This window comes from Micropterus salmoides, unplaced genomic scaffold, assembly GCF_014851395.1.
Source record: "Micropterus salmoides isolate LMB-PRFRI ecotype aquatic unplaced genomic scaffold, ASM1485139v1 Ms_hic_scaffold_8, whole genome shotgun sequence".
Lineage (NCBI taxonomy): Eukaryota > Metazoa > Chordata > Actinopteri > Centrarchiformes > Centrarchidae > Micropterus > Micropterus salmoides.
In genome coordinates this window covers 22,928,752-22,955,631 of record NW_024044570.1, presented here as the reverse complement: position 1 = coordinate 22,955,631, position 26,880 = coordinate 22,928,752, and the positions used below count along the sequence as shown (strand labels likewise).

The 26,880-nt window shown below is 40.3% G+C and overlaps 1 protein-coding gene and 1 non-coding gene across 3 annotated transcripts in view; both read left to right on the top strand.

The window, feature by feature from the left end:
* Positions 1-612: 612 nt before the first annotated feature.
* Positions 613-685, top strand: trnar-acg. The gene has a single exon. It is a non-coding gene; the product is annotated as a tRNA-Arg (tRNA).
* Positions 686-1,850: 1,165 nt separating this feature from the next.
* Positions 1,851-26,880, top strand: part of LOC119893585 (BTG3 associated nuclear protein) — a 47,667-nt gene continuing 22,637 nt past the window's right edge. Inside the window, exons 1-11 of one of the 2 annotated variants that reach the window (XM_038705831.1) lie at positions 1,851-2,002; positions 4,396-4,474; positions 4,769-4,878; positions 5,026-5,225; positions 7,053-7,142; positions 7,390-7,562; positions 10,049-10,288; positions 12,835-12,993; positions 17,448-17,569; positions 21,244-21,315; positions 24,765-24,809. In XM_038705831.1, the coding sequence (XP_038561759.1) occupies positions 4,405-4,474; positions 4,769-4,878; positions 5,026-5,225; positions 7,053-7,142; positions 7,390-7,562; positions 10,049-10,288; positions 12,835-12,993; positions 17,448-17,569; positions 21,244-21,315; positions 24,765-24,809 (1,281 nt within the window). In that variant the 5' untranslated portion in view covers positions 1,851-2,002; positions 4,396-4,404. The other variant, XM_038705833.1, reaches the window with a different exon arrangement.

Below are 26,880 nucleotides of genomic sequence, written 5' to 3'. Positions count from 1 at the left end.
CCTCTTCTTCTTCTCTAAGGCAGATTTGCCTTGATGTTTGTAGGTACCAAATCCATAGTGCATCAGTATGCTGAAATGCGGACTCACAAAAAGAGTTTAAAAAGGGACGGCCCCATAGACTAGACAGCCCAGCCCTCACGGACTTCCCGGGAACGCGCCTCAAAGTCTGTGAGTCTCTTGAGTGTGGACATCGGAATTAGGCCCTGGTCTTCTGCTGATCACAGGGTTGGCGGTTCGATCCCCACTTACTCCTGTCCACATGTCGAACTATGGTCAAAGTGTACTGAACCCGGCGTTGCTCCCCAACCACTGGGGATGCAATTAGCGGTAAACTAGGAGAATTAAGTCGGGAAGGAAATCCAGAAAATGCCTTAGTCAAGTCAAAATATCCTGATCATCAGATATCCATGCCGGGTTGGGCGGGGCCCTGTTTCTCGGCGAAACGGAAACAGAATCGGCTATGGCGAGCAGCCGGATGAAGTTAAGTTAACTTACGTTAATTACCATTGTAATTGACATATAACCTAGCTAGTTTTTAATAACTAAAAAAGATAAAGATCGTTACTGTAAAATTGAGACACAAAACACAACTATTAGTTATTTTACATCTACGGGCCAGTGGCGCAATGGATAACGCGTCTGACTACGGATCAGAAGATTCTAGGTTCGACTCCTGGCTGGCTCGTTAATTTTTCACCCTTTCATACTTTTTCACCTTTTCATACCTGTTTCTTCCTTCCAACTCTGGTCAACACCGCCACCTGCTGACACACTAACCGTTGTACAGCCACCTGACCAGGACAAGCACTGTAGAGCGACTCAAATTTACTCCTTTTTGCTTGAGCAACCACCCACAGTTGTCAACTAGTGACAGTTGTCAACTAGTGACAACTGTTTGAATCTTTCAGGCAGAAATCTGGGGCGTCTCCAAATGTAAAGTGCATTCAGAATTACTATATACTATAAGTAATAAAATAATAAAATACTCTATACTATGAATAATAAAATAACTCAGGACTCAGGAAAAGTTTCTTCCCACAAGCCACCACTCTGATGAACAGCTTTATTTCTTCCTCACAGTGTCAAGAACAATTCCTGTGTAATAATACAGTAACTCTAATCAGCCACCTGTTTCCTGTTTACCACTATTATTTATTCATCATTCTCTATTTCATTCTATTGTCATTTTGTATATTGTATATACCAAATCCACCTACCTCAAGTTCATAAAACCTGTACATAATACTTGCTTATTCCGGTATCCTTTGCACTATGCTCCATTGCTCTGTGTACATGTGTACTTGTATGCATGTATGTGTAGGTGTACCTGTATATCACATCCACCTCCAACATGTACATAATGATAATAATTTTACTCCTGCATCCTTTGCACTCCACTCATTGCACTACTTGTCCCAATCTGTCTATAGTGTTTTTGTTTATAGTGTGTATATATGTTCTCTATACTGTAGCCTGTGTGTGATTTTATTATTGTATTATTATATAAGCAAGCTCATCATGAGCAATGCAAAATCCTGAGTCAAATTCCTCATATGTGTAAACATATCTGGCAAATAAAGCTGATTCTGATAACCACACACATATACAGCACACGTTTGTCTCTTCAGTGGTGATACATTATGTGACGTTAGTAAGAGACCCCATCAAGAAATACAAATCAGCACGAACATTAATTTCTATTTTTAGGTGAACTTATGAAACAATTTGCTAAAGCTTAACTCATCCTAATGTTTCCTGTTGTTATAATGAACTGAGACATTACGTTGGTTAATGTTAAATCTGCTGGTGATCGATGCGTGTTGCTTGTAAGTTACTGTGCAGTCTGGAGGCGGCACACTGTTTTAGACTGGGCCTGGGTTCCCATGAATGAGTGAGTTAACCTCCATGTGAGGAACACACGAAGCCAAGGGCTCATCTCTCGCGAGGAACGACGCCGTTATCGGAATCTCTACAAACAACACGAGAATTCATCATTCACACGGTAATATAACCCAATCTTACACGGTACATGTGTTGTGTGCCAGCAATGGGGGGAAGAAGCCGAATCAAAATTATATTTTAATGATATTTTTTCCAATACATTACGATTCTTGCATTACTTCTCGGCGGCCTTTAGGCCTAACTAGCATGCTAACCACCACGCTAGCTTAAGCAGTGAGTCGTTTGCACGGCTTCAGCTTTAACGTTAGCACGCAAGCTTGCAAATCCGATATTGTAGTGCCAGCTAACATTAGCTAGTGCGTGTTTCTGTCCAGGCTAGGTAGTAGCTGGGTAGTTCTCAGAAATGCAGTTGTAATAACGTGACTTAAGATACATTTAATGGAATTACAGATATGCTTTACTAGCTTTCACGTTAAGTTTATCAATTTCCATAGTTTGTTTTATTGTGCCAATACTTCACATCGTCAGTAGACCGCCGCCCACTTAGCTAACGTTAGCTGTTACATTAACTATGGCCTAACGTAGCTAGTTAGCTGGGCTAGAAACATTTTACCCGCGCTGTGCGATATTTTCATGGTTGTAGTAGCTTAGGAGGTAGCTAGCTATCTAGAGGAGCAGGGTTTTGCCTCAAAACAGCGGTAATAACAGTACCTAACCCCACTTCCGTACCGGAGCTAACGCTAGCTAATATTACCCATCTGTGTTAATGAAGTGGTGTTAACATGTTTTGCAGTTTCAAAACAGTTGTTGATAATGACACGATTTTCAATATCCCGAAATTGTCCGTATGTATTTATTGGATTGGGATTGGCCCATTATTGTAAAATAAGGAGAAGGCTGGCACATCATGTCTCTGGGTATCTTCCCTCTCTCACACTCGGACTGTTACTGTCACCCGACTTGAGACCGGTTCTGTCTCTTCTGAGCAGACCTGCCCCTGTACATCTGCATGTATTTCAAATATACAATTATACATATACAATGCATTCCTGTTTGGCTCAGAATCTAAGTGATTAATGGTTAAAATGCATCCTTAGATGTGATTCTGTGTACAGTAATGTGTTTTTTTTGTCGTGTTAGTGCATTTTTCTATAAGCTGACTGCCTTGGCATTCATCATTATTAGTATTTTGTCATGTTACTACATTTTTCTGTAAGTTGACTGCCTTGACATTCATGATTAGTGGTCTCCTTAAAACAAATGAAACTCGAGTAAATATTTATACAATGTTACCTCATAATATGCAAATGTACTCAGAACTCAAATGAATCTCTGGTCTACTTAGTATATGTAGAAACTAAAAAAGAAATTGACCTTTGTTTGACGGAGTGATGCACAGAAATAAATAATCACTGTAATGTTTGTGTTTTATTTTAATTTGTAGATGTCTGTACAGTTATGGTATCACACAAAATTGCAACTGCATGATCATAACAAAAAAACTAACTTATTACGTATAAAGACTTCTAAGATTTGATATCAGAACATATATAGCATGCAAAACGTACATAGACTTGACAGATGGTAAGAGCAAGGAGAAATATGTGTAGATATCATGTTGGCAGAGGCATTTGTGTAATGACTTAACTATATTTCTTAGGTAGTGTCTTAACTTGTGATGTCTCAGATAAGTTCAAAGTGTATTCCTGCCATGTTTTGCTCAGGTAGAAAAGGCTGATCAGGAAAGTTTCAGCCCTTCCTCGCTGTCTATACATTATGCATTCAGTTCCAGTACTGTAGTGTGTGTTCGCATTTTGGTAGCGCTCAGATTCCTGTACACGATCACTGTAGTTACGCACATAAAACAAAAGAAAATAGACTTAAAGCCTGAAAAAAGGTTCCCAGGGTGGTGGTTAGGAATGTAAAACACAAGTAAATTGGGAGCTGTTACGCGGCCTCGTAGACAGTTGTATTATTTAAAATAGTTTATCCGCCCCATCAGCCGCACATAAAACATGTAATTAATATAGCGAAACACGTCATGTGTAGACAGGTTATAGCTAATCTTAAATCTTACTGTTGTTACTGCCTTTGCGTGTATTCAAATGAAAGTTATAACTGGTTTGAAAGTTTTCTTTGCAACCACTTGTACATACCATAAACAATTTTTTCCATTTTAATAGAAAGTTGTATTTTCTCGTGATGTAATTATGTAATTGCTAAAGAGGTGATTTTTCAGGAGTAACTTATTCCTGTCAGTAACAATGTCTTAAACATCCCTAAATCGTACAAACAGTTGAAATACAATACATGGGGTATGAGATTACTTGAGTTGTTTGATGAACTAATCAAATTTTAGGTGCATAATCTCTAGTAATGCAGAGGCAGCAACGGACACAGCAGGAAGATATTCTCCCTTATAGTAGCATATTGGTAAATAAATATTTTGCTGTCTTGTTTAGTAAACCAAGTTTTCCTATTATCTTATTTCAGTCGTGAACAATGTCTGAACAAGACTTGGATGAAATTGTACAAATTACAGTGGAGGACTTTAACCAGGATGACCAAACAGGTAAGATTCCTGTGAAACGACATGAAAACAATCTTTTTTTAAAAATGTTTTCTGATCAGTATTGAATTGCAGGATATTGACATTCTCTGCTCTTTTGACCAGGTGGTTGGCTCCATTTTAGACCGTGAAGCATTTAATCAGTTTCAAGTGAAGCTTTAATGTTAGCTTACTTACACTAAGTGCACTGTGCAACTGTATTATTTAAAATCTGTATAATAAACAGTGAATATGGGACTGGGCTCGGTATCATCAGATACTCAGTGCTATTACCTTGGATTATTTGATTCATGCCAGACATGCTGGACAATCATGAAGATGATGAAGAAAGGCCTCAGAAGAAAAAGAGGAAATTAAGCAGCAGTCAGGAGAATAACAGCATTAACCAAGACATATCTTTTATTAAGGTACCACTCTCTGCTCTCTATAATGGACACTGTCCAAAGCTCATATATTTTTATATAGGTTAATAATAAGTGGATAGGATTTATACATTTTTTTTTTGAATTTTGGGATAGATTACACATACTGCATCTTACTATTTGTGTTTCCAGAACCTGTTGGTCTCATTCACCACATCAATCAGCCAGCGACTGGAAGGAATTGAATCAAAGTTACAGGCACTGGACTCAACGTGTAAAGCCCTAGGACGCAAACTAGACAGCATGGTGCCCTGTGCAAAGAGTCCTATCCAGGTTCCTATGGTTGCTGGGTCTCCTCAGGGGGCCACTCAAACTTGGAACAAAGTGCGATGGTAAGGTGCAATTTGCACCAATGTTACATTATATCCATTTAGGCTTAGAATGCAATTACTTGGAGATTAATTGAAATTCACAGGCCAAAGTAGGTGCAGTCTTTTATAATGCAGAGATATTGTCATTTTACAAAGCTTTATTGTGATCACAGGAGCTAGCAGAACCACATTACTTAAACTTATTTTAGACTGTACCGAGCATGCATACAGTCCCCTCCAAAAGTATTGGAACGGTAAGGCAAATTCCTTTGTTTTTGTTGTTCACTGAAGACATTTGGGTTTAAGATCAAAAGATGAGTATGAGACAAGAGTTCAGAATTTCAGCTTTTATTTCCTGGTATTCACATCTAGATGTGTTAAACAACTCAGGACATACCACCCTTTGTTTGAACCCGCCCATTTTTCAAGTGAGCAAAACTATTGGAACATGTGACTGACAGATGTTTCTTGTTGCCCAGGTGTTGCCTTTTAGGTTGATTGTCCAAACATTAAATAGCTCTGAATGACCGGTCTAAGTTTTCATCCTTGGGTCAAACCTATAAAGACTGCATTTCCTGTTAAAGAGGATAAACCAACATGAAGACCAGAGAGCTGTCTATGGGAGAAAAGCAAGCCATTGTCAAGCTGAGAAAAGAAGGACAATCATCCAGAGCCATTGGACAAACATTGGGCATAGCAAGCACAACAATTTGGAATGTCTTGAAAAAGAAAGAAACTACTGGTGTACTGAGCAACAGATGTCGAACAGGTCGGCCAAGGAAAACAACAGTAGTTGATGACAGAAATATGGTGAGAGCCGTGAAGAACCCCCAAACGCCCCCCCCAAAACGTCATTAAGTGACATCACCAACAACCTCCACAGTGCAGGGGTGAAGGTATCACAATCCACTGTTCGATGAAGACTCAGAGAGCAGAAATATAGAGGCCACACCACAAGATGCAAACCACTCATCAGCAGTAAGAAACGGAAGGCCAGATTGAAATTTGCAAAGAAGTACAGAGACGAGCCGCAAAAGTTCTGGAACACAATCTTATGGACTGATGAAGATTAATCTCTAGCAAAGTTATGGAAAGGCCAAAGCGTGGTGTGTGCATGGCTGCTTCTGGAACAGGGTCATTAATATTTATTGATGATGTAGCTGATGGTAGCAGCAGAATGAATTCAGAAGTGTACAGAAACATTTTGTCTGTCAAATTACGGAGAAATGCATTGAAACTAATCGGGAGGAAGTTGATCATGCAGCAGGACAATGACCCAAAGCACACTGCCAACTAAACAAAGGACTTCATCAGGGGGAAAAAAGTGGAGGTTTTAGACTGGCCAAGTCAATCACCTGACCTTAACCCAATAGAGCATGCATTTCACGTCCTTAAGAGGAGACTGAAGGGAGAAACACCCCAAAACAAACAAGAACTGAAAGAAGCTGCGGTAAAAGCCTGGAATAGCATCACAAATGAAGAATGCAACAGTTTGGTGACGTCGATGGGTCGCAGGCTTGGGGCAGTTATTGCAAGCAAGGGTTATGCCACCAAATATTAAATGTTATTTACTTAAAGATTATTTGTTCCATTACTTTTGCTCAAAGAACGCTGTGGTCTAATACAAACGGTGATATTTCCTAAGTTGTTTAACACATCTAGATGTGAATACCAGGAAATAAAAGCTGAAATTCTGAACTCTTCTCTCATGAACTCATCTTTTGATCTTAAACCCAAATGTCTTCAGTGAACAACAAAAACAAAGGAATTTGCCTTACTGTTCCAATACTTTTGGAGGGGACTGTACATGTGCTAGGTAACCATTGTGTTTTGAACTTTCTCCTTCAGTGTTGTTCCACAAACAAATGTGATAGTGAGCAGTGAAAACCCAAAGGGCCCTAGCCAAGAAGACAACCCCCTGGAGAACCTGCTCAGCAAGTGAGTTCATGTTCATACTGTATGCCAAGTGTGAGTCAGAAATGTGCAAATCCTTCCCAACACAGCGCCTCATAAACAATGTTGGGGTAGTTATTGGAAAAGAATAATCAAATGTACCTTTACTCAGATTTAAGTTCAGGCAATAGAGAACTGTACAGAATCTGAATTTCTCATACAAGGTGATCACTGCCATGATCTGCATGTATGTTAGACCTACTGATTGCAAATTGATTGCGTTTGTTTTTAGCACGGTGAACAGGAGGCGTCAGAACACAATCCTGGTAAAGGTGCCGGGCCCTGAGGAGAGTCAGGAAGAGCAAGATAGCGGCTCAGAGGCCAGTGACTCTGTTTCTAATGGTGGCCAGTCCAGCAATGCGCAAAATGGCCAAAATGTCACGCTCATCACACTCAATGCAGAAGGTATGACTTCACGCTGCTGATACAGACACAGAAACACTATGTATGTTATTGCTCTTGTTCCCTTGTAGTCTATCAGTGGATAGAAATGAACATGAATGTTGAAAGTGTGCACACCCTTGGACTAATACTTTGTTGAAGGACCTTTTGATTTTATTACAGCAGTCAGTCTTTTTGGGTAGGAGTCCATTAGCATGGCACATCTTGACGTGACAATATTTGCCCACTCTTTTTTGCAAAAGCGCTCCAAATCTGTCAGATTGCGAGGACATCACCTGTGCACAGCCCTCTTCAGATCACCCCACAGATGTTCAGTTGGGTTCAGGTCTGGGCTCTGGCTGGGCCATTCCAAAACATTGATCTTCTTCTGGTGAAGCCATGCTTTTGTGGATTTGGATGTGTGCTTTGGGTTGTTGTCGTGCTGAAAGGTGAACTTCCTCTTCATCTTCAGCTTTCTAACCGACGCCTGAAGGTTTTGTGCCAAAATTGCCTGGTATTTGGAACTGTTCATAATTCCCTCCACCCTGACTAAAGCCCCGGTTCCAGCTGAAGAAAAACAGCCCCAAAGCATGATGCTGCCACCACCATGCTTCACTGTAGGTATGCTGTTCCTTGGGTGATGTGCAGTGTTGTTTTTGCGCCAAACATACCTTTTGGAATTATGGCCAAAAAGTTCTACCTTGGCTTCATCAGACCATAACACATTTTCACTTGATGTTTGTTTTTGCAAACTTCAGCAGTGTTTGGATGTTTTTCTTTGTAAGAAAAGGCTTCCGTCTTGCCACCCTACCCCATAGCCCATTCATATGAAGAATACAGGAGATAGTTGTCACATGTACCACACAGCCAGTACTTGCCAGAAATTCCTGCAGTTCCTTTAATGTTGCTGTAGGCCTCTTGGAAGCCTCCCTGACCAGTTTTCTTTTCATCTTTTCATCAATTTTGGAGGGACGTCCAGTTCTTGGTAAAGTCACAGTTGTGCCATATTTTCTCCACTTGATGACTGTGTTCCATGGTATATCTAATGCTTTGGAAATTCTTTTGTACCCGTCTCCTGACTTATGTCTTTCAACAATGAGAGCTCTCTGCGGATCACGGCTTTTGCTCGGAGATGCAACTAAGAAAATATCAGGAAAATCCTACTAGAACAGCTGAGCTTTATTTGTGATTAATCAGAGTCACTTTAAAAGATGGCAGCTGTGTAATGACTTCTAGTTAACCTGAGTTTGAATGTGATCGGTTAATTCTGAACGCAGCCACATCCCCAGTTATAAGAGAGTGTGCACACTTATGCAACCAGGTTATTGTAAGGTTTTTATTTTTCATTTTTCTCCCTCGAAGATTTCAGTTTGTTTTTCTATTGAAATGTTCACATTATAGGTCACATTAAAAGTGGAAAAAGTTCTGACATGATTTATGTTTTTCTCATTATTTATCATAAGAACCTGGCATTTTAACAGGGGTGTGTAGACTTTTTCTATCCACTGTATTTCAACAACAGCAAAACCTTTTTTATTAGATTTAGGCAGACAACTTGACTTCTTATTCTGTGTGACTTCACAGGCATTTTTTATCTCTAAAAACAAAATTGACAAAACACCATGAAAATGGTGTGCAGCAAGGTCATCTGTTGTAATGGATTACTAGGATAGCAATCAGTCACACACTGATGGCAGTGAGCGTGAGAGTGAGGAATTAGGGGTTCATTTGCTCAGGAGGAACTGGGTTAAACTTGGCTAACTCTTTCTAACTCTTTCAGATGGTCTCCATATTGAATGGAAAAAACTGTGCTGATGTGTTATGTTCATGTCCCTGTGGTTCTGTCTCAGAATGTATTGATAAATGCTCTGATCTGTCATTCATGTTTTCAGTAGCCTTGCTCAGTGGTTCTGGCCGAGCTTGAGAGAGAATAGTTCATTTCTAATTGGGCAAACCTAAATTAAGTCCACATTGTTGTTAGATTTGTTGTGATTATTGGTTTGGTTATTTTCAGTGGACTTGGGAAGTTCTTGGTTATCTTCAAAGGAAAACTATTATTCATTTATTTGCAGCTGTGGGTTACCATGATAAAACTGTGTTAGTCAGCATTAGCTAGATGGTACCATGTGGTACTCAGAGCCATGTGTCTCATTCTTTTGTTTGTGTGTTTGTTTGTGTGGTGGATTTAACAGCTAACATACGCTTGAGGAAACAGCCAAACCACCTATTGTTTTTTAATATAAATATTTAATAATAACAGCTTTGCCCACAGTATACCTAGTTCTCCTTTACGGCCACATGGGTGTGCTGTTGTATTACATGAATTATCTCAGTGGCTCTGTACCAGTGTATTATTTGTCAACCTTTAAGTCCATACAAGTAGATCTTATAGTATGGATAGATTATTATTTTCTTCATACTGCGCCAGATTATTCTACAGGCTACAGGTTTGATGAAGGAGAGCTGTGCAGCTGTATTTGAGTGGCTGTTCCATTTCCTGTTTCCTCTAGATGATTACCCTGCAGGCACCTGGTTGGGAGATGAGAACAACCCAGAGATGCGGGTTCGTTGCCCAGTGTCTCCAGCTGACATGCTCCATATCTCCACAAACTGCCGCACAGCAGAGAAAATGGCACTGACGCTGTTGGACTACCTGTTCCATCGGGAGATCCAGGCCATGTCAAACCTCTCTGGCCAGGGCAAACACGGCAAGAAGCAGCTGGACCCGCTCATGATTTATGGCATTCGTTGTGAGTCCTCCTGCAATTATATCATAACCGTCTAGTGTTCAGAAGTTTTATCAATTTCATGCCACCTCCTTCACTATGTGGTTTTTGACAAAGAGGTGCCATACCTGGTGGTAAACTTTATTCCATGACAGCCCAGTTTACAAAAAATTTGCGTCTTTTTATGTACCAGCTGCTGCCACTGACAGACCCCATCAAACCTGGGAAGTGAATCCAGAAAGAAAATATATCCTTATTATAAGAATGCGTGGGAGGTGACATTTTGCTGTTCTGACCCTCCAGCATATCTGCTTGTCAAGTGTTTCTGAGCAGTTTGAACTTGCCAGTTTGTGATAACTTCATTGGCAAAATGACCCACTTGTAACTACTGAGGCAGTGTCTTGTAACCACTGTTTATCTCATGATTAGTACACGATTTTGCATAGTTTAAATTGCATTAATTAATTTCACTCACCCGGTGTTTGAATCCTTAACCCCCTCTAAGCGTTAAATGAACCCTGTGAGACCTCTCCACATTTCACCCCTGTTCTATTACAAAGCAGCTCTGAATTGAACACAGAAATAGACTTCAGTCTGTATTCACAAGGCGGGTTACAACAACATGCATTCATCATTGCACACACGCATAAATGTGCAACACATTTTAGAACATACCAGGCTCTAAATGACAAGCACATGTCTGGTAGAAAGATCCTTATGGAGTCACCCTCAATTCAGTGAACGCTTTGATTCATGATTAAGCAGAGTCAGGGTTATGATGGTAGACAGACGGATATTTATGAAAGTTCTGTGACTATATACTATATTTATATTGTTAATTTGTTGCAGTGTAAAGAGGGGCTCTTTAAGGTGTAGCCTTTCCTTTGAAGTACAGCTTGTGCCCCCTGCAGGAGGTTTTAGTAAATATCCCCCACAGCATACGTAACTGTTCGTATACTTAGTTGCCTGAATTTCTTCCCAGCAGTGTGGGTGTGTAGTTACATGCAGATTTGGTCTGACATAGAGCTATGCAGAGGTTGGAGCAGGGTCAGGTGACTTTTTAGTGACTCATTCTGCCTGCCTAAAAAAAATTAAAAGGAGTGACTGCTCTGCCTGCCTGTACAGGACCCATCAGGTGTGAAAAGGCTGTCGTGCACTGCCATCCCACTATCTGCAGATACCCCTGAGCTTCCCCTGCTGTCATGTTTTCTACCCTCAGGCTGAGCACTGCTGTTAATTTATGTAGTAAAAGTGCTTTCAAGTGGCTCACGCCCTTTAAACAGTCCGTAACACTGCGGTAGAAGGACACTAAATACAGCTGCACCCAGGCTCACCCGCACATACAGTATCTCCACTGTGGGAGGTTTTCATAAAAGTGTACATCGATGCAGATCTAGTGACCCTAAAAAACTGATCAAAATTATAAATGCAACACTTTTGTTTTTGCCCCCATTCATCATGAGCTTAACTCAAAGATCTAAGACTTTCTCTATGTAGACAAAAGGCCTATTTTTATCAAATATTGTTCACAAATCTGCCAGGGGGGGTTTGGAAACCAGTTAGAATCTGGTGTGACCACCATTTGCCTCACGCAGTGCAACACATCTCCTTCGCATAGAGTTGATCAAGTTGTTTTTGTGTCCTGTGGAATTTTGGTCCAATGCTCTTCAACAAAAGTGTTGCGTTTATAATTTTGTACAGTGTATAAACACATTGTCCTTACGTCCGTCTTATAAAGGCATGTGTTCACTGGCTTTACAAGTTGTGGACATTTTACAAGTAGGGACCAGATAAAGCAACAGTGAACACAGAGTGTGGATGTTGGTTTTGGTTGTTTGTTAGGCTACGTCATTAACAAGCCGACAGCCGCTGCGGTGACAATGGATCCCGTGTGGAAAACTCTGTTAAAAAGAGGAGTTCTGTGTCTTTTGGGCAGAGAGGGGACAGAGAGAGACCAGAGGTGTAGGTGCGTCTTGAGTGTGGGGAGAAGAAAAGTCCAAGTCAGGTGTATTTAAAAATAATAAAAATGTTTGTGGGGATTAAAATCCGCTTGCAGGGCGGTATAATATGAAAAATTGAGGGGAGGGGTTTGTGGGGGGAGGGCGTACAATCACAGTGCCTACCACATACAGATTGTAATTCCACGAGACACAACCTTTTAAATTTAATTGTAAAACAATATTTCCCCTACAAAATGTGCAGCTGACATTGTCAGCCTGTGATATTGTTGCTAATGAATTATCCTGGCTACTATGCTATACTATTCAACATATTGCTGCTGACGTTACCTTCAACTAGTTTACATGAGGGCATGTGTAAATATTTTAAGTATAGAAGACTTGCTTGTTTCCTCCACTAAAACCCAAAGCAGCCTATTTAGTTTCCTGCACTACTGAAACAGAAAGAAGGGAGCATTTCCTGGACAAGAAAACATATCGAAACACTGAAAAGAAGAAAGCCTAGCTGACAGATCAATTTGGACAAAGGATACATCCATTCATGACCAAGCCTACAATATTTGATTATTTATACAGTATGACATGACCTATGACCTCTCCTTGTCTCCACAGGCCACTTGTTTCACAAATTTGGCATCACTGAGTCAGACTGGTACCGCATCAAGCAAAGTATCGACTCAAAGTGTCGCACCGCCTGGAGACGCAAGCAGCGTGGCCAGAGTCTGGCTGTCAAAAGCTTCTCCAAACGCACGCCTCGCTGTACATCCGGAGGTAAAATACTGATTATTATCAGGCGGCTGTAAAGCAAGTATTTGTCTGTGCTGCTAAAGCGTTGCAGAAAATACTACTTAGACTTAGAAGACATTCCAAGATCTGTATAACTTTCTGTGTATCATGACCATGATGCATGCTATCTAGGATGTGGTCTTGTTTGTGTGTGTGTGTGTGTGTGCGTGTGTGTGTTAGGGTTGGGCTATGTACACAATCACGATGCCCACTCAACATTATGACATCTGTCAGCCATTGCAGATCGGCCCAACCCTGGTGTGTATGTGTGTGTGTTTATAAATACTGTGTGTATGGTCCTAATTTTCAGTTTCATACTGTTATTTTGGGTGTCTACTAGGAAATGTTTACATCCTTTAATATTTAAAAAAACACCTTATTTTCCTCACGCTGTCCTGGCCAACCTTATTAAAAGCCTACTTTCTTCTGATTGGCCAGCTTCCAGGAAGTCTGTCAGGGAGCAAGACTGGCGAACCGAGGTGTGGAGATAGGACTGGCTAGGCCTCACTGATTATTGTACAAAACACAATTTTATTCACTGATTTTGTTGAAAGTGGATTTTATGGAGAATATATATTCTGGTTTTCCCTCTGATGTCATCCACCTGCTCTGCCTCAACCTCCAGCTCTAGGTCGTTGTGATGAGCACGTGGTGTTGGATGAGTGGGGCTGAGAGCAGTTTATTCGGTAGGTGTTCAGTGGGCGGGGTTGTACACTGCGCTCAAGAAGAAGAAGAAGTTTTCAGTTTTCAGATATCAGCAAAAACGAGGATCGGTCCAAGTTAGGAGTTATATCCCCCCACAATCTTAAAATTATTAGTTTGGCCCAGTCTGACAGTCACACAGAGAGCGTTCCGCTGCAGCTGACCGGCCAGCTAGCTGGTTGCGGATCATAAAGTACATTAGGAATTTTAAAATAAACAATATTTAAAAAAAATAAAAACTGTATGACCACCGGCAATGGCCAGTCTGCCCCTGTTTTACATCTCAGGCCATAACCTCACAAATGTCCCTTTGACCTCAAAATGATGAATTTGCGTTGAATGTTTTTCCTAATTTTTCCTATAATTAATTGATTGAAATTAACGTGTTATTTAGACAACTGTGTTTTTTTTTTTTTTTCACATAGTTTGGACACACTGTGGACACATCATCAGGTTGAAAATACATGAAAAAGTGGATTTTTGCTTAATATGAGACGTTTAAGATTGAGACTAGTGCTGACCGATAAATCATATTTTCATTGTCGTTGCGATATGAACATGCACGATAAACACATCACAAATGACTTCCTGAAAGACCGTAGTGTTTATTATCAGGCTGCAGCCTCTTGACTGTGCTTTGTGTGGGCTCCATGACTCATTAAAATATTAGTGTCCGTCTCACATGTGCGTGCACACACACACACACACAAACACACACACACACAAACACAAACACACACACATACACACACACAGCGGCCAGCAGAGCAGAGAGGCTGTGGTGGGGACAGTGAAGGTGAAGTTAATGACAAGATAACTTCAGTTGATGACAACTATGCTCGTTACTGTAAGTATGTGCAATAGATAGATTTTCCCCATATTGTGCAGGCCTAATTCAGACGTTAATGTTAATAGTACCAATGACAGCCATATAGAGAAAGAGAGACACAGCAACAGTGTCAGAGAGACAGAAAAAAAGAGCGTTGAATCTGTTAAAAAAATTATGTATATTATCAAATCTAAGACGACCCCCTCCCTTTTCAAAGGTTCTTTCCTGTGTATCATTACATACAACATACAAAATAGACTAATATGACAAAGAAGCATGCAGATTAGGGTTGGGCGATGTCTACAAAATTTCCATCGGACGATGTCTACAATGAAACATCGGGATGGACGATGTCATCGGGTGCGCGGGCGGGCAATAGTCGTCTTATGTGTTTGTGTTCTTGTACAGACTTCACTCGGTAAAAAAAAAAACTGGTAAACTATTAAGTTATGTTACAAATCGCAGTGGATATTTTACGCAAGGACCAGGTAAAGCAACCTGGGAACACAGAGTGTGTGTTCACCGTTGCAGATGTTGGTTTCAGTTGTTTGATAGGCTGCATCATTAATAAGCCAACGTGTGGCTCACCTGCTGCCGTGATAACGGATCGCAGGTGGAAATATCCGGGAAAAAGGACGAGTTCTCAGTCTTTTATAAAATATACTGCTGATGGAGAAAATAGAGCAAACAATAATAAGAGTGTTGGTGGTCAATAAAACCCTTTCACAGGATGGGATATAATGTGAAATGTTTTTGGGTTTTTTTGCTGGGGGGGGGGGGGGGGGTTTACAATCACTATGCCGGCTCAACGTTGTGATGTCTGTTAGCCATCGCAGATGGACTGTCAAACAAGTCAGTCAGCCCAACCCTAATGCAGATGTGTACTCACTCACATGAATTCCAACAAGTTAAACACTAGATTGTGTTTTAAAAATAACATTAATTAATTTCAAAAATCAAAGTAATCTTAGCAATCTTTTAACACCTTTCTTGTGAAATGCTTTGGGAGTGAGCACATTAACATTATCTCTAAAGTCTGAGAAAACTAATACCTACCTGGCTCTCATAAGTCTAAATCAGCTGATAACGTTGCTACGTTTCTGTGGTTGTTTTCCAATCAAACAGCATGCACAGTCGTGAGAATCAACTATAGACCCAAAAAAAGGAAACATCAGCTGCATTTTCTTTGGCTTACAGGCCAGTGACACCACCAATGGTTTTCAGTTTGGACGGGTTTTGGTGGAGCAGCACGTCACAATTATTGGCTTGTATGGAACTCATTAACTTTGTACTTAATGTTTTTTTTTTTTTTTTCAACTTTGAGCTTTGAATTTGAACTGATGCTCAGTCAGTTTGAAAGGAATGGATGGAAGTGTTTTCTCTGTCGTGTCAGCCTGTCAACTTTATCATCTTGATAGCCAAAGTTTTCTTATGGTTGTGACCAAAGCTTACTATGAATAACCTTGAATGAATAGTTATTTCTATAAAATGTTAACTGCATGTAAAATGTTACTTGTCCACCTAAATGCTTTCCATTAGTATTATGCTGGAGCACATAAACATGGTTCAAATTTTCAGTTGGTAAATTTTGTTACATAAGTTACATAATTTGACTTTTTCTGACTGATTGGCTGCTTTGTACCAAAAGACAAGTGATTTAATTTAAAGTTTCCCCCACAGTCACACACTGTGAAGTCAAACAGGTCTTATTTCATCAGCTATATGAAAGCTATTTTAAGACCTGAACCCAAATGCAGAAACAGTGTGTATTGCTGCAGGTGGTTGCAATCTGCTCACAATGCCTGCTGTCCTTCTCTCCCTGTGAGCCATCACCTCTCACCTCTGACCAAGGAAAAGTAAGACTGTAGGGGAAACCCAAATATCCTGTGAGCACACACTAGGGAGGATTGTCAGGCCCTGACTTTTCAGCCCCCCGCCCCCCCCCAGAGTGTATAGCACAAATACTAGTTCAGATGCTCCATGCAAAAACAATCATTCCTTCCTCAATCAGATTACATGTTTATAGACAAGAAAGAGGCATTTCTTCTGCTTTCAAAACCACTGTTTATCAGTGAACCAGCAAGGAGAGCTCAGACCAAAACTGTAGTTTTCACAAGCCACCTGGCTCTTGCTTCCTCGTCTGGCAAACAAAAGTACTGAGGATTATTTACATAATATAGAACATAGCAGTAATAACGAAAGATCGGAGACAGCCTTACTTTTCAAAGCAACATGACAGGAAACAGAACTTTTGAGGTGTATGCGATATGTGCCCTACGTTTTAGTCATTTAAAGCTACATTCCTTGGATTTGTTTTTTCCATGCTCAATAGGTTGTCAGAATTTTACAAGAAATTACCTCAAATCCTTTCAGCCCTCACTTCTCCCAAATGGTCTTTTTATTGCTGCACATTTTGGCATCTTTCAAGAGAAGGTGTGATTTTGTTTATTTTGCGGCCTGCGGTGTGGACATCGCTGTCACTGAACGCTCTGCTGTATTTGATTGCTGACATGGAGCCTTGACGTTTTTTTGGGTTGGTGTGGAGCTGCAATAGCTCCGTGCAGGGTTTTCAGACTGCTTGTGTGATAGCGGGTGTTTAGACTGAGGCCTGGAGTTTGTGTTTGGCTGCTCGACCATGAGTGTGTTTGGATGGCTAGCTGGAGAGTCCTTGTTGTGTATTTAGGCGTTTGATAAAGTATAAACATGCCATCATCCAACAGATGGCCTGGGAATTAGCCCGTGTTTTTTTTGTTGCTAAGGCCCCTTACATGTTCATGTGTGAGTGTGTGTCTTAGAGACCTCATTTTTATTTCTTGTGTGTGCTGGAATCATTTCCCCTGTATTCCTGACCTACTTCCGCTGTATACATGAGTGCACCAATGACCATACTTCTTGTCCTCCTAACCAGAGGGAGGCCTCGCAGAAGAAACGGCACACATTGAGACTGCCACCCAGCAGACCTTGCACTACACACTGGCCAATCAACAGGTCCAGTTCCACCGTATTGGCGAGGATGGACAAGTTCAGGTGGTGAGTGTCAGACATTTTATCCCTGTCTTTCTGAATCCATAAGCAAACATTTTTAATTTAAAGGCACACAACAAACCCACAACAAAGTATTCTCTGACAGTATGCGTCTTTGTCCCCCTTTGTCACGATATTTATCAGATATGTAGCTTACAACCTCATGCAAGAGGACGGGTCACGCCACCCACCACAGTGACTCATTCAGCATTCAGTGTTCTGCAGAAATATATTGCAGCTTATGTCAGTTTCCCATGCTCAAGGATTGGATGACCTTTTGCAGCTGTTATGGCTAAAGGTCACAGTCAGGCCCACGATAGCGTTATGGGTGGTCTGACAAAGGGAAAGTGACATATCCTGACTTGTCTCTTTGCCCTGAAATCACTCAAAATACCTGATTTTAAGGGACAAGTGAGGAACCGGGCACTTTTTAAAACTCTTGTGGCCTGTTGAATGTCTTAAATAAGTTATAACGTGTCTGTGGAATTGATCAAAGTAATGATTAAATGCCAGGTATCAGTAAAGGTTGATGTCTTGAGGTTACAGCCTTTAATTAAATGAGTTCATCATGGCCCATTGGTGTCTACTTGTTGTGCTTTCAAACAGCCAGTGGTAGATACACACAAGCTGAGAGACGATGTTATGAAGGGATTTTTAAATGAGGCTCCTCATCTTCCTAGTGCTTTTAGTGCATGTGTGTGTGAGTTGCAAAGTCAGTGTTACCAACAAAAAAAATGTGATTATAATTAGAACTCATAATCTGATTATACTAGGTGAACATTAGGTTTAGAGACAGGTTTTTATTTCTAACTCCCTAAAACTTTGTTTTAGTATGAAGTCTCCTTGTTTTTTTCTGATTTGCTCCCATTTTGTAGTTTAAGTTACTGCATTATGCTGTTAATACCAATGATGCAGTTTTTAAAAATATTATATTTTAATCATTTCCATAAGAATTGTTCACATTAGGCTTGGGTGATCGTCTCTATTTTCATATCGTCTGATCATGGCTACTTGAGATCACCGATTGGCGATCTGATTGCCAGGGGGCGGTGTTACGTTGCAGCAAGTCAGTCAAATGCCAGCATGGAAGAAACAGGCTTATTAGCTTTAAGAGAACCCACCAGAAACATCTGTAAATGCACAGTACGGTGTTTCCCACATTATTACCGTATAACTGTGGTGCCGCGACCGCGCGGCGGGGAGAAGTAGGGTGCAATCGATAGCACCTATGTACAGCGTGTCAACCTCGACAACCCAGCTGTACTCTAACGTTAACATATCGGTCTCCGACATTGACAGTATTAAGAAAATAGATAGACTAATTTCTCAGAGATAACTTCAATGCATTAGTTTTTCTATAAACACGGCTCCGTTTCAATGTGTTTGTGTGAGAGGGAGGGAGAGAGAGGGAGCGAGCGAACAAGCAGTGGTGCTGAGTGAATCTATGCGCTGGGCGCAGCTCCACAATGAATTATATTTTACATAATATGTAGCAGTGGTCAGCATTGATATTGTGGCGTGGTTTGTCGCCACAAATAAATCAATGAATGGGAAACACTGCAGTGGGGTGCAGATGCTAGAGACTGTTCTTATGTCATTTTAGTTCTGATAGTGAGTTAGATAAAATTGCCTTAATATCAACCCATGAAAAACCAATCGCTAATCATCCCTTCAATCAGCGATAAGCAATACAATCGCCATTCGGAACAATCCTAGTTCACGTATTTACAATGTCTATGTAAATAAGTAATTGCACCTTTTTATATTGATTTAACAGCTTGTTGCATTGGCTTTGGGAGTGATAACTGAAAACAAATAGCATCTACTATTTGGTATCTTACATTCACTCAGGGAGACTAGAAGGTTTTTGAGGATGAAACATCTCATCATTTCAACAAAGAACAGGACAGATGCTGCTCCAAAAGCATAACATAAAATTCTAAATAATGAAAGACACAATACTAAGCTTTGTCTACATACACAGGTTGTTGTTGACCTTATAGTAGGGATGTCACGGTTCTAGAAATTTAGTAGCTGATACAAATACCAGTTATATTCCACGATTCTCGATACACAATTTGATACCACTAATAAATTAAATAATGGTAACATGTATTTCGGGTAATAATAATCTTTATTTATAGAGCACTTTTCAAAAATAAGGATAAGGCCATAACAAGGATAACATTAACACTTGACAGTCTGAATGTCTGTCTTAGGTGCTTCATTTGAAGTGTTTCCTCCTTAAGTCTGATGGCACCAATTGCATACTGGTTTCTGCGAATAACACATACATGCGGGCGCACACAAGTACATACAGGCACACACTTCAGTTGTGGGGTGACAGACAATTTAATTTGCTGCTGCTTTCAACATATGAGTGGTTGAAAAAAAGATGAAAAAACCACTGCATGTGCAAAACCAACATGGTAAGATCAGTTATGATGCATGGTCGCCTACATCACAGTAACTTGTATGTCTATACAAATCAGCTACCTGTCACCTGTAGATTTCCAAGTCCCATACTGTCATACATGGCCTCTCTTGAATCAGATAGACGTAGCTACTGTCATCTTGTGGCACTTTTACATTATTATTTTTATGCATTTGTCATTCTGCACTGATAGCTGGATTTAGGTGAAGGGTTAGATTTGTGGCACTGCTGGCGTCAGTAGCAACTGTTTGTAGTAGATTTTGCAGAGCATAGTTGTTTGTTTCACATCTGCCCTCCAGAAACTGAACTACCTCCATATGATCGACCCCGCTGTTGAGAGGGAGAGCAAGTCTCCTGTATGTAAACGCCACCTGCTTTTAATACAGAAATAAATTACTAAAATGCTCAACAAGTAACTTGAATATAATGATTTTGTCAGGCAGGAAGAGAAGTTGGGTTTAATGTGGAAGAGTGGGAGAGAATGATTGTGAGGAACTCACTGTGTAGTTTTACCCTCCCGACACACAGAGTATTAAAGGGTGCAGCTGAATGTGAAATTTATGAGTGCTGTTATTAGAGCAGAGAAGATCTATCAAACCTACTACTTGTGATTCAGCACTGCAACCATCGTCTGATAATTCCTGAACAAAATTAGTATTGTGTTGTTGCCAGATTACATGTACCACACTAGGGCTGCTTAGTTAATTATTTTCAATCACATTCTGTACACAGCAGCTAACATGAAGCCTAAAGGATAGGTGTACAATTTTTCTCTTAAATCAATTGTGTTATACCCATATGAACATCAAAACAGATTTGGCTTTGTGTAATCAGCCCTTCAGTTCATACTGGCCATAAAGAGATCTTTTCCTGGTGTGATTTCAGTGTAGTCCACAGTCCTCCTTCCCTACAAAAATGTATTCAAATGTTCAACTGAAGCTTACATGAGGCTTCACAAGTGTGAGTTAGACAAATCATGTGGATGTCTTCCAAAGGCTGTCTTCCAAAGCTGGAGGAAATTAGAAGATATCACACAGAACAAAGACTATGGATTTTGTTCCCCTTCATTGTTTCAATCTTATCATTTTAAGCAAAATTTATCATTGTATGGTAATTATATGTAGATTTCAGTGTAGTTGCAAATGTTGTTTAGGATTAAAGGAAAACATTCCTTTCCAAATGTCTTGATTTGTTGATATTTGTGTAATTGTTCCAGCATCAACTGTCTCTTATCTGTGTCTATCAGATTCCGCAGGGTCAGTTGCACATTGCCCAGGTGCCACAAGGAGAGGAGGTGCAGATCACACAGGACAGTGAGGCAAGTGTGTGTGTGTGCGTGCGTGCGTGCGTGAGAGAGAGAATTTTTCTCACAGAATGTAACTGTTACGCCGGGAATCCACTGACTCCGGCTACGGCACTTTTTAGATCCGTACATAGCCCGGCGTCAAAGTCCACTGGAACCGTCACAGAAGTGTTTCAGCAGCGGGGCGTGTAGCCAGCCCCACATTATTTACTTGTTATTAATTTGTCCTTTTTGTGCTTATATTACCTTCTTCACAGAAGAGCTGCATGACGCGGCTAGCGGTAAAAATTGACCTGCTACGTATTCTCTGCGGAGCGGAGAGCCGCTTCTGGGACGCGCTGCGGCCGCATCTGGTGGACTCAAAGGCATCGACTATAATGGCAGTGATTAGCCGTAACGTGCCGTAGCCGGAGTGGATTTTAGGCTTTACAGTAAACTCGTGCTTGAGAAAGAAATGGGGTTGTTGGGAAGAAAAATAATGTTGTCTACTTTAGTGTGGGAGTGTCAGTATGTTGTGTTGGATGTTTGGTTTGTAATTTGGTCGACATCTGGTCAGCTATTCAATTCAATTTTATTTATATAGCGCCAAATCACAACAACGGTTATCTCAGAGCGCTTTTCATAAAAGAGCAGGTCTAGACCGTACTCTGTGATGATATTTACAGAAACCCAACAGTTCCCACCAAGAGCAAGCACTAGGCGACAGAGGCAAGGAAAAACTTCCTAATGACTTTATTTGACTGACCATTTGAAATAACCCGTTATACAGTATCTCACAAAAGTGAGTACACCCCTCACATTTTTGTAAATATTTAATTATATGTTTTCATGTGACACTTTGCTACAATGTAAAGTAGTAGGTGTACAGCTTATGTAATTTTGCTGTCCCCCCAATGGTTTTGGCTGCATGAGTGCTGCCGGCACTGAGGAGCTACAGTTCATTGAGCGAACCATGAATGCCAACAGGTACTGTGACATACTGAAGCAGAGCATGATCCCCTCCCTTTGGAGACTGGGCCAGAGGGCAGTTTTCTAACATGATAACAACCCAAAACACACCTCCTAGATGATCACTGCCTTGCTAAAGAAGCTGAGGGTAAAGGTGATAGACTGTCCAAGCATGTCTCCAGACCTAAACCCTATTGAGCATCTGTGGGGCATCTTCAAACGGAAGGTGGAGGAGCGCAAGGTCTCTAACATCCACCAGCCCTGTGATGTCGTCATGGAGGAGTGGAAGAGGACTCTAGTGGCAACCTGTGAAGCTCTGGTGAACTCCATGCCCAAGAGGGTTAATGCAGTGCTGGTGCCCTTGATCACCCTCAGACATATGGCATTTTTTCTACACAATTTTACTGAAACAAAGACTTGTTTTTATTTAGCCAGTGAATGGTGGAATTGATAGATTTGAATCCTATCGAGACAGATAGCCGGCCGCCCTGAGTCATGGTTCTCATCTGGGTTTCTGTGTCTTAAAAGGAAGTTTTTCCTTGCCTGTGTTGCCAAGTGCATGCTCATGGTAAGAATTGTTGGCCACTATAAACAATATTACATAGAGTACGGTCTAGACCTGCTCTATATGAAAAGTGAAATGAGATGAAATGGTGTTATATAAATGAATTGAAATTAATCGTTGAAACAGTAATCACAAACAAAGGAATGCCTATAAATATAACATTTTGGAAACATCACATCTGTTAAATACACTACAACTGTGCAAAAGTAGAGTTAAGTTGTTGTTATTTAGGTCAACAAGGAGAACTACTGACCAGTGCATTACTCTACCAAGCTACAGTTTCCCTTGATGAAGCTCTCTGTCACTTGAACACTCGCCAAGTGTTTTTCAGACAATTGGGGTTGATCCCCTTTCAGCTGTGTGGAAGAAGAATTATTACTATTTCCCAATGACTGATCAAATTTGTGATTGCACAACTCACATTTTGGAGAGACTAAACTAGTCTACTTCTAATAGGAGGAGAAGGAAGAGCCGTTAAATACAGCAAACTATTATTTTTCATCTGTCAAATAAGTTTTGTAAGAATCATTAAACATTTGTGTAGCTGTGTATATTTCATACAAATTGCCATCCCAGTGAAGCATTATCAACCCGAGTAATACTTTCATTCAATAATAATAATTTCAGCTAAAGCAGATGTTCCATATAGAGCATCTTAATGTTTATATGCTCCTACTTATGTATGGGGTTATGACATTTGTTTCCACATAGCCCTAAAGCCCAGATGTCTCATGTCCCCCACCAGACATGAACTCTGCATGCAGATATAGCACTGGCCTGCCAGTTGAAATCAAAATCTAACTCCAAACCACACCGGCTGCTGAAGAGGAATTTCCGCATCAGCGTCATTGTTAGTGATTTTTTTTTTCGAGAATGTGGGAGAGGGATTTATTTCAAGGCGCCAGTCTTTGTGCCCACATACACATGTAAACACATACTGTATATGTACGTGGCACACATGCAAGGCAGCTTGACATTTGTGCAAAAGCAATTGACACCTAGACCAAGTGTTTTTCTCATTTGCCATTCACTTGTGCTAAAGGACACTCAGAGGTAGAAATGCATGATCGAGTGAGAGAGACAGAGTGAATTGGAGGCAGATAAGCTCTAAAGTCTTTCCTGCTCTTTGTGGCTGAGCCCAGATTTTCTTCTCTTCTCTCCTTCCTATTCCATGATATTGTTTGTTTTTGGAGTTCAAAGCTTAGCAACAAAATCCCACTTTTCCCAACTGCCACTCATGGAATATGTTTTCATTAGGAACGGACCCCTTTCATCAAAGACATTGGTTTTAGCGTGCGTGAAAAGGAAATGAGCTGTTTGAGAGATTACACTGCTCTCTGGCCATATGGCAGCTCCAGCAGCACTTGGTGTATACATGAAATACAATTAGCAAGAGAAAACAGCTGAAACTTGGGATTGGCTAAATATGGCTTAAATGATGTCCTCTCTCATGTGGTCTTGTTAACATCAATGTGGGTGTTTAGCGACTTTATGATGGTCATTGCATCTTGATGAGACAGCGATGGGCTTGTGCCTGTGTGTATGGGCATCTGTTTTTGTTTAGAGGAGACTCTGTGTAGCCAGAAATGACAGAATAGTTGATATATGTAAAAAAAAAAAGGACGTTTCATCCACTTATCAACTCTTGCGTCATCATGTAAAAACACTCTTTTGGCAAATCTGCATACTCAGAATCAAAAAACAGTTCTGACACTTCTCAGATATTTACACTGTTATGCTGCACTTTGCTTGTTGATCATGAGAGTCCACTATGTAATAGCTTGAATCACCTTGTGAAGATGCTCAGGTTAAGGCAAATATAATGGATAAGAAATGGGCAAGATGCATCTTTTCATGGCTTTATGTTTGCTAGTCAAAATAGCTACATGATTGTGTGTGTAGATAATGTGGCGTCAGGCTTTTGGCATGACATATGAATTCTCTATTTCAGGGAAATCTCCAGATCCACCAGGTACATGTTGGTCAGGATGGACAGGTAAGAACACATTCACGCTAAACTAAAGGAGTTATAATTCACTAATTAATCCATGTTGTAGATTGTAAACCACATATTTGCATCACTTCTTACTTAAGTGCATAGTATGTCCATACATGGTAGATATGTGTTGTGTTGTCATCATTTTATCCATGTTTTTGTTGTTTGTTATTCCATGTGACTGCACCCGGCAGATGCTGAATGTTTGCGTTTTTGTCATTCAGGGTAGTGAACCTTGGTGACTTGATGTCACTTGTGTTGTACTGTCACTGGGAGTTTGGCGACCCTGATGTTGGTGTGTTAGGAGTATTTTGCTGAATATTTTACTTGTTTTGACCAATGCAGTGTTCATGATGGCCACATTCACCTGGCAAACAAACATCACACCTACCTCTGTCCATTTTCCCCTTTATTTTGACTAACTCTAGATAGGACTCATAGAAAAAGACGGAGTAATAACATGCAATAGAAGCCAGAAGTACAGTACCATACTGTATACTACAGGTGTTGAAAAATGCTGTAAACTAGGAATGCTTTCAAGAATAGACATGTTAATAGATCATTTTTATAAATTAACAAAATGCAAAGTGAATGACTAGAAGAAATGCATCAATCAATTTGGTGTGACCACCCTTTGCCTTCAGAACAGCATAAATTATTCTAGGTACACTTGCACAAAGTCAGGGATTTTGTAGACATATCATCAGGTATATGATTAAACAATTATAACAAACAGGTGCTAAATATCTAAAACTTATATATTAACTTAATATACAGTACTGTATATACAGAACAAATCAAATAATCAAATTCTTTGTATTGTTCTAATATTACTTTTGAAATATAAGATCTCAATTTATGTATTTAAAGGTGCCCGGTAGAGTTCTCCTGAAAACAAACAAAAGTTTACATTCAGTGAAAAGCCTCAAATACATTTTAAAGCGGACGTGTACACGGACAGCTGCAGATGCCACGGACGCGGACTACTTCTGCTTATACTACTTTCTGGAGTCGGCTTAGCAGACTTGTTCCACACACGCGCAGTAGATTGGTGGGGACTCTGGTAGCTTCACAACAAATGGGAGGCACATGGATGTCTGCACAGAGCCTTTACGTACACACTCTAATGACACTTACCCTAGTGGTCCCTCATGTACTTGCGGACACAGAAATTATAGCACTTGCGTTAATCACCAAAGCACATTGTGTGTATGCTTGAGCTCTGACAAATGCATTGACTGCATTTCCTCTGCAAAAATGTACAAAGGTGTTTTTTAAATAAAAATTTAAATCTAAAATTTAAAATTTAAATCCACCATTGTTAACATCTATGTTTATAAGCTAGCAGTTATGTTCTTCCCTGCCATTGCTGGTGCTTTGCAGCACATCTTGGCGACTTGTCCTGCCGTGTGACTTCTTAATGTGTAATACAGATTTGTTTTATTGCCCAGGATTAGCCATGTGCAGTAGTTATAAAAGAAGTGTTTCAAAAATGTGAACCCACCAAGTATTAAATCTGCAATTCATTTTTTAAAAAGTCTGACAAAGATGATGGAGTATCTAGTGATGCATTTGTGAAGTTATTTCACCTCACAAATGTAATTATAAGACCAGGTAACAGAAATGTTCCAAATTGATGACGTTAGTCTGCTTTCATGTTGTCAAGTGGATAAATGCTTCTTGACAAACCCAATAAACATCTTTCAATAGCAGAATATGTAGAGCATTTCAGTAGCACACAGACGGGGTTTCCAACCATAGTAATTTCTTTTTTGTCATTCGAAAACATCACAATCTGCCATACAGTTGGACACAATAATGATATACTAATGAGAAACATACACTCTCACAACCCTAGCAACACACACAAACACTTGGATGTTTTTACTGTCCTCTCAGTCTATGTCTTTGTTCATCCCACTTCCCTCCTCTCCCCATCCCTGTCTTGGATGTTTTGGACTAAGGGCCCTTCCTGTTTCTCTGTTCTTTCCTCTGAGATCCAAGAGAGTCACGATCAAAGCAGAGCTGGCCTGTGTATGAACATTGCAGACCACATATGGATGCTTGATGC